Here is an 11,119-nt window from a genome sequence, read left to right on the forward strand (position 1 = left end):
GGGGCTGCGAGCGGGCGTCCGAGGGAACGCGCGCGGAGGGAGTGCGCCCGCAGCGTCCCGTCCGTGGCGGCGAGAAGGGATCTGTGCGTGCCTAGCGCCCAGCGGGGCACGGTGCGCGTGCAGCTGGCTGTGGGAGGGATGTGCGAGGGGTCCCGCGTGTGTCTGCGTGTGTAATGCGTGGAGCTGGAAGGGTCAGAACAGCGCCCAGGGGCTTGCTTGCTTCAAGGGATGTTTGCACCGGTGCCCGTGCTTATAGAGATGTGTGCTGTGACCTGTCCCTGGGCACCCATGCGGCTGGAGGGGCTGCTTGTGGGTCCTCACCACCCTGAGCTCCTTTGCACCCCTTTGTCCCTGGGAATCCCTCCTGGAAGTGATATGTGTGGTGCCGGGGATCGGGTCCCGTCCCTGTGCTGTGTCCCGCAGTGTGAGCAGCCTCCAACCCTACCAGCCCCCTGCATCAGCATCTCCCTGCTGTGCCCGCCTCCCATAAACGCTGGGGGGTCCTCAGATGTCTGTAGTGGGCCCCCGTAGGGAGAACTTTTCTCCTGTGGACCGTCGTCACGGTGTAGCCATAGAGGTTCCTGATGTACGGGTAGCCCCGCTCCCAGCGGGGCTGTTCCCAGCCTCTCTGCTCTGCCTGGGGGCAGTGAGTGCCCCCCCTGCCCCCTGGCAGTATGCACCATGAACTGTGGCCCTGGGCAGCCACACACTACTCCTCCTGCCCCAGTGCTGTGCTCTGCTGCACACTGGGCTGTGAACGAGCTCTGTGCATACGGCTGAGGCTGGCAGGCAGGGACTGTGTGCAAGCAGTCTGGCAGCCGCCCGGGCTGCACCCAGTGCCAGGAGCTCTGTGGGGCATTGCTTTCATGGGGTTTTCTCTTCTCCTGCCATAATTATCCTCCTCCAAGTGATTATTACCCTGTGACCATGAGCTGCTATCCTATAGAGCTGGTTTGTGAGCTCTGGGAAGCCCAAGGATGGAGCACGGCTTGGGCACAGCCACTCTTGCACCAGCTTTATCCATTCCTTGGGGAGCACGGTGGGCTCTGTAGCAGCTGCTCTGCACTTTGCTGTGCTCAGCATCACTCTGATGCAGGGGATGGGTGGGCTGTGACCCTGGGGCGTCTCACTGCCACCCCACGGGCACATCTCCCCTTGGTCCTGCTCATGTCTGATGACCCGCTGGGCACCCTGCCCATCCCTGTGGAGTGACGTGGGGTTTCTGTGTTCTCATGCAGCCGCCGCTGTCAGATCTGGTGGCTGGGCTGAGGCAGACGTGTTGCTCTCACATGGGTGTTGTTTGCCAGGAAACTACTCGCAGCATTATTGCACGCCCTCGCAAGTGCTCAAGGTGTCTGTGCAGAGCAGGTCCCACCTCTGAGCAGTGTGTTTGTGGTGGTGCAGCTCGGCAGCCATTCAGATTCCCCAGAAAGAAGCTGCAACCTCGTACCCCCAGGCTATGCAGCAGGAGGAGGCTGTCCCCGCTGCCAGGCTGCCTGCCTGTTGCACCATGCATCTGGCACGGCGTCTGCAGGCAGCAGGCTTTCTCCCAGGTGTCCTGCAGTGCCCCCTGCGTGGTTTTGGGTCCTGCTGTTATGGGGTTGGGGCAGCAGCACCCGGGGTGAGGTCTGAGCTCATCGCTTCTGTATCGCTCCCTTTGGTGGCTTTCTCTGGAAGCATCTCCAAAGAGCAGGTAATTCTGTTAGGTAATTCTCCCTGTGGCAGCAGAATCGCTGCAAATTCACTGCCATCAAATGGCTGCTTCCAGCACGGCTGTTTGCTAATGAGGGCTGAATTGAGCCTGATTGCCTTGCAGTTGCTGCTTCTTTGGAAGTTTTCAGCTGATGGCAGAGCATTGCCCCTCTTGCCCATTTTCCTCCTCTCCGATGGGCCAAGCCCCACTGTGCACCCCACAGCACCCCATCGCTGCCAGCCCAGAGCTGTGCTTCCTTAGGAGCCTTCCTGGACAGAAGAAATTTGCAATTCTATTCCAATTTCTCCCTTCAGCTACGTCCAAGGCAGATGCTGTCTATATATTGCCATGGTAACGGTGTGTTCTCGCTCTCTGTGGAATTGCATGCTGGAAAAATATTAGTTTAAAAAACTATGTCGTGTTTGTATTGATGGAGCTGAGGCTGATAGCGGAGGATCTATTGTCCCCTGGCTGGGAGAAGTCACGGGTAACAGGCAATAAAGTCCGTTGGATTGGCCTCTGGTGACCACTTCTCACCTCGCACAGCAATTGCTTCCCAATAAACCCTTCTCCGCTCCTGTTTTATAGCATCCTTTAAAATAGATATTTTTGCCTTAAACGTGCTGCCACTTCGCTCCTCTGGAGTGATGCATTCTGCTGCTCTGCGTGAGGAAGGGGAGCTGCTCCCGGCTTAATTGCCGGCCCCTTGCGTGTGCTTGCAAATGCCACTGCTGTAGCCCTGGAGCGTTGGTGGCAGCGGTGCAGGAAGCACCCCATGCTCACAGCTGTGCACACTGCGCAGCCAGGCTCATTACGCTGCATGCATTTGCCTTGAGTTTCATGCTCCCTTATTTCATTGTTTCCTCTGACGATGTTTTTTAATGAATTTTCGTCTGGTAGAAGCATGGGGCAGTTTGTGTGAGCTATTAAATGAGGATGCTTGAGGGGAGTGCAGCCTGCGGGGGGGAGTTGGGGCATCCAGGCTCCAAGGCTCTACTGAGCGCCTGCCTTCCTGGCGTGCATTTCGGATGCACTCGCCTCTCAAAATAGCAGAGGCAAGCATCCTATGGGGGAGAGAGGCTGCTAGGAGGAGGAAGATCAGAAAAAAGTGAAGATGAATTTTTCAAGCGATGCAGCCAAGGAGCAGCGCTTGGCACAGCGAGTGGGAGAGAAGTGAGCACACAGAGCTGCGGAGGTGGGGGATACCCCACATTCCCCCATACAGTTTGCAGTGGGGGGAAGCCCCAGCCCCAGCGTGAGATGCCATGGGAGACCTCGAGCTGAGGGCTGGGCATCAGCATCCCCATCCCACATCCCAGCAGTGGGGTGCTGCGTCCTGCCGTCTCCATGCTGGGAGGGCTGAGCAAAGCAAGGTGTTGGCAGGGTTGCACCTTGTAGGACAGAGAGTGGTTGGAGAAGATGCACCACAACGCTGCGCATCTGACTGCCGGCAGATAATGGCTCTGGCGTGAAAACCCCAGAGAGAGCTTAGGGAGAGCAGAAAGCCTTCCCGTTCCTCGGCGCTGGTGGCACAATCAATGCTGTTTGTAGCGCTTAAAAATTTATCGCGATGCTAACCTGGGTTAGTACCTCATAAAAGCTTACAGAGTGCCTCATGCTCTGGGGGCTGGCGCTGTGGGCTTGGTTTCTTCTTCACCAAAGAGCAATTGTTCTGAAATGAGCCCAGACAGCGCAGAGCCCTGCTCCATGGGGCATCCATGCAGTGAGGATCCCTCTGTGCTGGCACTGGGAGGATTTGCTTCCCCAGGGCTGTGGAGGGCTCTGCAGCTCACAGCCTGCACTGTGGCCCGGTGGCATTCAAGCAGCCAGCTGAAATCTCAGAAATTCTTGAAAAATGCAATAAAAGTGTAAGATGAAAGATTGCAGCTGTTCTGTCCCTCAGTGCTGAGCACAGGGGTCAGTCCGGGGTCTCGTTCTCCTCGGCGTCCCCATTAAAGGGAAGAGAGCTGCTTATGGCGTTTGCAGATGACACCAGGCTGAGAGAGATGTGAGTGTGCTGGAGCTCTGCCCCCTCTTCGCAGCAGGGCACAAATATGCTGCGCTGCCTCCAGCACTGTGACTCCCCAATAAATCAGCACCGGGGGAAATATTGCTCACGTTGGCTGTATTTAAAGAATTACTGCTCAGCATTTGTACTCTCTGAGTTTGTAGCGGAGTTGGCGTAGCTCAGGCGCTGCAAGGAGAAAAGACACAGCAGAGCCCTCGGGAGTGAAATAAGCCATCCAAAGATAGTAACCAAATATAAACCCAGACTATGCAAATCCAGCAATGAGCCCTGCGCAGCGCCGACATCCCATCTGGGAGCGGGATGATCCGCCAGCGCCGTCGCGAGGGGATCACTTGCTGTAATGACTTTCCTCTTCCTGGGGAGAAATGGAAGGGGGTTCTGAAACTTCAAGGTTGCAATGAAAACGACTTTCCCAGAAGTGCTGCCAAGCGATCCCCAGACACCGTGGGGAGGGAAGCACGGCGACACAGCGTGCAGCCGGACCGCGGGGAGCCGGTGCGCTGGGCAGGGCAGGCTGTGATTTATCTGCGGGAGGAACCGAGGGGGGAAAATGGCACGAAGTTAAATAGCGGGGTTGCCTCGGCGTCCTTACAAGTAAGCTTTACCTACTGTTTGTTCCCAAATTGCTGTGAGGATCATCATTTACCGCAGCCCGGTGCCGGGTAGAGCGAGCCGGGGGGCTGTGGAGCCCGAGCATGGGTTTCGGTTTAATCGCTGGGGCTGGGGAGCCTCTATTCATTCCCCGCTTGCATTCATCTGTGTCCTAGTAACGTACCCCCCCCTCCCGCCTCCTTCCCAACACAGGCACACACGGCTGGATAATGGCAGGAGCCCGGCAATCTCAGTCGCTGAATAGCTGTGTAATTATGAGGCTATAACGCCGAGCTGGAACTCATTAGCCATTATCAGCCGTTTCAGCAGGACAATGGTAGCACCCCGGGGTGCGCGGCTGCGCAGGCTGTACCGGGCAGCCCTACACGCTGCTCGCTGCCTCTGGGGCCATCCCCGCAATGACCCCGGCTCCTCACATGGCTGTGGAACTGGTGGAGGCAGGCGTCAGGTCGGGATAGAGAAAGAGGTTGAGATGGAATGGGTTGGGATGGGATGAGTTGGAATAGATTGAGTTGAGATGGGTTGGGGACCAATCATGCAAAAGCCTTTCTTCCTTATTTCCACCAAGAGGGGGGACATAGGGGCTGACTAGGCTGGCAGATGTCCTTGGGGTGTGACTTATTCTCCTGGCAGTTGCTTCAGTGGCGTGAGATGGCTGAGCACTGAACCCATCCTAATGCCTGTGGGTGACTTGCAGCTGTGTGCCTGGAGCCATCCTACTTTTCTTGGGGGCAGCTGTTGGTTTTCTCATTGCTCCTGCCCTCTCTTAGTGGCTCCATGAATTCAGGATGAGCCTGCCAGGCATTTGCTGCATTGCCCTATGGGGCAGTTTACATCCAGGCAGGGGCTGCTGGCCTCGCTGGGCTGCACAATGCATTTATGATGGCTGCAGAATGCTTGTCCTGGGGGACATCAGCACTGGCACAGGCATGCTGGGGGAGCAAGGCACCCCTTGCTGCTCTGTGGTCCCTGAGCAATGCCAACTTGCGCACTGCTGGCCAGGGACTCTGGGCTGTGTCCTCTCCAGGGCCAGCCACCATTCCCAATGAAAGATGCAGTGGTCACTGCTGTCCTTTGGCCCTTGCCTATTCTTTTCTGGGGAATTTCCAGATAACTGCATAGCTCTTGAGTGTTTCCATGCTGACCTCTGCCTCTTCTCTTCCCAGGGAGCTCAATGGCAACAACATCACACGTATCCACAAGAATGACTTCTCCGGACTGAAGCAGCTCCGTGTCCTGTGAGTTCCCAGCAGGAAGTGTGCTCAGCCTGAGGCACCCAGGGGGGACAGGGATGGGGCTGAGTCCTTCAGGGGGTGCCTGCTGGTTGGCATCAGCTTTGGGCTGGGGCATGGTGGGCTTCCAGCAGGGAGAAAGAGTCTGGATTCGAATAGGATGAGCTGGAATGTGTTGGGTTGAATTGAGTTGGGTTGGGAGTGGTTAGGCTGGGTTGGGTTGGGGACCACTATTCCAAAATCCAACCCCTTTTCTCTATGTCCCTCTGCAGGCAGCTGATGGAAAACCAGATCAGTGTGGTGGAACGTGGGGCGTTTGATGACATGAAGGAGCTGGAGCGGCTGTGAGTGGTGGTATGCGGGCGGGTGGCATGGGGCAGCCTGTTCTGCTCATTGCAAACATCCTTTACCTTTTGCCTTAACCCGCAGCACATCTGTGCTGCTTGACTTCAAACAGCGTTGCTGATGCGTAGCAGTATGGGTAGCAAATCTATTGCTGTTTCTATAGATCTTAAAGCCCCTTTCTGATGCCTTTGAGGTGAGGGGCAGGTTAAACACAAAGCACTACCATTGTTATCAGCTGTGTCCTGCATGTGAACCAGGGAGCTGTAAGCTACAGTTCAGCATTCAATAAAATAGCTCAGCAGCTTAAACCCCATCAAGGCTGCTCAAGCAAATATTAGGAGCTGAGTGAGCAGCAGGTTAACGGCGCAGTTAAACAGCAATCAGCATTTAACAGCTTGGAGTCCTGTCTGCATATAATTGCAATATTGTGAGTAAATCTATTAATGCCCAGTTGGCTCTCATCACCTGGGAGCAGGAGCAACCCAAAGATGTATCCTGGGTGAGACTGGCTGCTCTCCCCCCTTACCATGAACCTTTCCTCCTTCCTACAGACGGCTAAACCGCAACCAGCTACACACCCTGCCGGAGCTCCTCTTCCAGCACAACCAGGCTCTGTCCAGGCTGTGAGTACCTCCCCTGCGAGGGGTGTGTGGGGCAGGAGGGGCAGCCCCTGGGGCTGTGGTTGGTGATTATTTTTGCCCTGTCCTAAACTTGTGGTGGCTCGGGCTGGATGCTGAGCGTGGATGGATGCTCCACATCTCTGGTCCCCATGCTGCCAGGATGTGGCTGTGCCCGGGGGCAATGCTGGCTGTGACTGGTGTCAGGAGTTGGTGCCTGTGTTTAATGAAGGGTTAAACTGCCGTGTGGGTTTGCCAGCGTGGGATGTGTGAAATGGTGGCTGAGAGCCAGCGATGGGCCTAGGTAATGGCAGCTGATAGCACAGGCGTTCAATTAATTATCAAATGGCATTTGTTGAGCTCAGCTGTGCCGTAGCACGGCGCCAGCAACGGCCCATCCTCCAGCCGCCCGTTGTGCAACAAAAACACTGCAAAACATTAACGTATACATTGAGTTCTGCAGCCCCCAGCAATAGGTGGTAATGGGTCCCGGAAGCACTAGGGAACCTGATGCTGGCTCTCCTGGTGGCTTTGTGACCCAGGACTGTGCTGGGGACGGCAGGGAAGGGGTGCTCAGTGCAGAGCTTGTCTAGACGCCCCGTCACGCTGCCTTAGCAGGAGGTGAGATGTGAAACCACGCTGCTGCGGTGATGCCAGAGGTCATAAGGACACTCTGAAACTGCAGCAAGCACGGCTTGGGCTGTGGGGGTATGAGTCAGTGGGGAATGGATTCAAGGTAAATTGAAATCGGCTCTGCTTGAGTTGAAATCGGAGCCTCTCTGCCAGGCTCTGTGCTTATTGACCTTATGAAATGGATCTGAGGTGGCCCCACAGCTCCCTCCCTGCCCCTGGCCATACAATGGCCATGGGGAACTCTTGCAGGCACAGAGAGAAGAACCTTGCTCAGGTCAGGATGAAGGGAGGTTTATTCCACCTCTTGAATCACAGCGTCTAAACTGAATCCAGTTTGGTGGCGCTTTGTGGTCTCCCAGCTCCACATGAGCTGCAATGAGTTGCTCAGATCTGGCTATAGAAAGTATTTGTGCATCAAGATAACGAGTGGGTTGGGGGTTTGGATGCGGAGCGCTGCGTGTGGGGCTGGATCCTGCCCTGGTGCCCCTAGGGTGGTTCCAGGAGAAGTGGCAGCAAAAGGGCTGTGCTGGACCCATGGTGGCAAGGGACACTGCGTGGCCTCCCTTATCCCTACCCGCCCTAACGAGCGGACAGCTCATTAAGCAGCGCCTCTGGCTGGAAATGGCGCTGATCTGAGATTTTGCTGGAGAGCGCCTGACCCAGGCGACCCCATCTCAAACCGGGTTTAATTAAACTGTCAGCGCCGGACGGAAGAACAAAGCGCGGCGGGCTGGGGGGTGCGTCTCCCGCAAAGTGGCGAGCTGATAAAACATGCATCTTTGCTTCCACCGAGGAAAATCACCCAGGCAAGAAGGTGACCTCTGCAGCTGGGTACTCTGATAGAGGAGAGGGCATTGCAGTGAGCTATGGGGCAGTTCCTCACTGCCATCTCTGTGTCTGGCCCCAAAACAGCCCAAATTGCCCCTACTAAGGCAGGCAGAGAAAAAATCGGGCGATGATAAATAACTTGAGAAAATGCAAATTGCCTCCTTCAGAAGGCGACCACGACCGCGCAGGAGGAAGCTGTGAGCTGCATAGTAGCAAAACAGGGTGACAAGTGAAAAAGGAGCTGTCGGAGGAAGGGATAACAAAGCGGGCCCTGCTTGGATGGGGCTGGCTGCGCGTGGGAGGCGTTGCTCGTGAGACTGCAGCAGTGACCGCTCCTCAGAAACCCCGGGTGAGAGAGATGGAGAAACACTGGGGTGAGGTGGTGTGCCCTGATGCTCACGTCTGGGTGCAGGGGATGCTGTGCAGTACAGCCGCTCTGGGTGCCGGATCCCCCTGCGCTCCCCGACAAAGACCCTTCTGTCGGGGACAGAGCGAGGCTGGGGGGGCCGGGCTGGTACGCATCCCCCCCGAATACCAATCAGGAGGGGAACGGCTGGGGGGGGGCTGCAGGGTCTGTGCGAGGCGGGACCCCCCCCAGCCAGCTGGGGAGGGGGAAAAGGAGGCCCGCCGCCCCGGGACAAAGAGTCAGTGTGGCTCGTGACAGCTCTAAGGAAACGCGGGGAAACAAATGTGCCACTAATAGGTGGGGAGGTGACCTCGTGGGGATGCTGCCAGGCGGGCGGCAAGGGGCTGCTGTAGTGCCCCGGCGCTTCCCACCCTCATCCCAGCACCGTGCTCACCCCTCAGATCTGCCCCACCGCCTCTCAGCACTGGTGCACATCTCAGATTTAACTTTCCCAACGCTATTAAAGCAAAGGAGCTGAAGCAAGAGGGCCCCTCTGTGTATTGTCCCATGCAGGGCAGCCCTGCTCACCTCCCTGCCCCAGCAAATGGGAATTTACGTCCTGCAAGGCAAACAAGCAGACAGCAAAGACCCATCTTCCCAGTGCTGGATGCTAACCACGGGAGCACTGCACTTTGCAGCCCTCGCTGCCTGCACTGTGCCCCGTGCCACCTTTGTTCCTCTGAAAGAGTTAAAAAGCGTTCACAGGAGCAGATCCCTTTGTCTGTGAGTTTTGGTGGCAGAATAAAGGCATTTCCTTCCTCCTGCTTTAATGGCTCTGTTCGTAGGAAGGCTCAAAGCATTTTTAAAGTATTATGAGCGGACTTATCCTTCGGTAGTTTGATTTCCAGGACGTGGGAGAAAGGAGCATTGTGCGGTGGTTTTAAAGGAGATGGTAACTCAGTGCCCCGGCACGCATATCCCGCAGATGCGGTTGGTGATGTGCTGTGGATGGGGGTGGGTTTGGGGAGGTGCGGGCCAGCTCCTTGGCTGTGCTAAATGAATGATCATCCCAGGCTTATCCTCACTTAACCAGCCGGATATCGACAGCCGTAGTCCCCCATAAGAGCTGAGGATTACAGGGTCATACCCACCCCCTCCCCCAGGTTTCTGCACTTCCCTGAGGCAGTGGTCCCCGTTTGTGTGCATTTCCCTTCAGGACAGGAAAAGCTGGATAAATTTTTACTGCTCCCGAGGGAGCTGTTTGTAACTGAAGATGTCTCGCTGTCATCTTGTCCATAAACCAGGAAACGGCAGTAGGGGCATGCAATGTGCTCCTCATCTCCCCCTCCCACCACCACCACCTCCCCCCGCTTGTGCTGCTGGGAGAAGGAGTTTGGGGTGGATCTGCTCAGAGAAGAGTCATTAAGATCCCTGGGCTGGAGGTGGGATGTTTTCTCCAGGTGAGAGGAGCTTGGCTGTCCCTTGAGTGTTTGGGAAGTGATGCTCTCTACAGCCCCCCAAAAACCTCTCTCAGCCCCCAGACCCATCCAATGCCAGTTTGGAACCCACATCCCTTTCATCTCCATGCACAGCAATAGGGGCTGCGGCAATCAAAGGGGCTTTTGTCCAGCCCTCAGCCCCACAGGTGGGTGGGCATCTCCCCCCAAGCCCTCCCCCCCCCCCCCAGCCACGTCCTGGGCTTTTCCCAGGGGCTGGCGCTATTGTGGGTTGCCTGGGCAACAGGGTCCTGGGGATGTGGGTTGGGGGGCTGACCCAGTTGCGGGACCCACTTGGGGTATTTTTGGGGTGGCTCAAGGTCCAGATTTGCCGCAGACCAGCACGTACCTAGCAAAAAGCATGGATGTGCTGGGTACGTGCTGGTCTGCGGCAGTGGCTTTTGCATATAGGATAAATACGGAAAAGCCATATTCCCAACGCTTGGTGGCATTTCCATCACACGCTCTCAGACCAGAGGCATTTCCTCATCCCGCTCCGCCTCGCTTGCTCTCTTCCCCACAGGCACAGCAGTGTGTTGCTCATTCCTGCATCCCGCAATTTCACAGCATCCCCGCAGCCGGGTGTTAATAAGATTAGACCCGAGCTTTAAGATGTCTCTCTCTATCCTTTGCCATCCAATTACACAGCCTGCATGCTATCTGATTGCCTGCAAGAGGGGAGGACTGGCTGGGACGGGAGGATGCAGCTGGTCTTTCTGGGTATCTGAGTGGGTTTTCTTTCTTTTCTTTCGTTCTTTCATTATTATTTTTTTCTCATTCTTCCCCCTTGGCTTTGAGTTGCCCTGTTCGGCTTTTTCATTGCTGCTCGAGGTGGCGGCTGGGCAGAATTTGTTTAAATTAACTGCTTGAATGGCAGCGTTTGTGTGCGTTGGGTTGGGGGAAGCTCAGACAGCACCAGAATGGATGAGGAGGATTAAAGGTGCCTAATGGCTTCCAGATGGGCATCCCGGACTGAGAAACAGCCTCACAATCCAACCCCAGCCGGGGGTTAACCGGAGAGAAAGCAAAGCTTGGCTTCTCCAAGAGGCTCCCAGTCCTGAGAAGAAAGGGTCTGTCAGGGCAGGCAGGTCCCCAACCCAACAGGACCCCATAGGGATGCACAGACCCCACTCTTTGCCTAGAGAGCAGCAGGTCCTGCACTGGAGTGAGTGCAGCACTGCTGGTCCCAGCGCCGGCAGTGACACGGATGGCAATCAGGGAGGAATTAAAGGATAATTAATGCCAATCCACATGGAAAATTGCTCTCGTCAAACAAACCAGATATCTT

General features: G+C 56.1%; 1 protein-coding gene across 1 annotated transcript in view; it reads left to right on the forward strand.

Moving 5' to 3' along the window:
* SLIT1 (slit guidance ligand 1) overlaps window positions 1-11,119 on the forward strand; it is a 30,604-nt gene that overhangs the window by 868 nt on the left and 18,617 nt on the right. Inside the window, 3 exon segments of the mRNA XM_031554588.1 lie at window positions 5,501-5,572; window positions 5,839-5,910; window positions 6,463-6,534. Coding sequence (XP_031410448.1) covers window positions 5,501-5,572; window positions 5,839-5,910; window positions 6,463-6,534 — 216 coding nt within the window.

The sequence above is a fragment of the Meleagris gallopavo genome, chromosome 8 (assembly GCF_000146605.3).
Source record: "Meleagris gallopavo isolate NT-WF06-2002-E0010 breed Aviagen turkey brand Nicholas breeding stock chromosome 8, Turkey_5.1, whole genome shotgun sequence".
NCBI classification, from domain to species: Eukaryota; Metazoa; Chordata; class Aves; order Galliformes; family Phasianidae; genus Meleagris; species Meleagris gallopavo.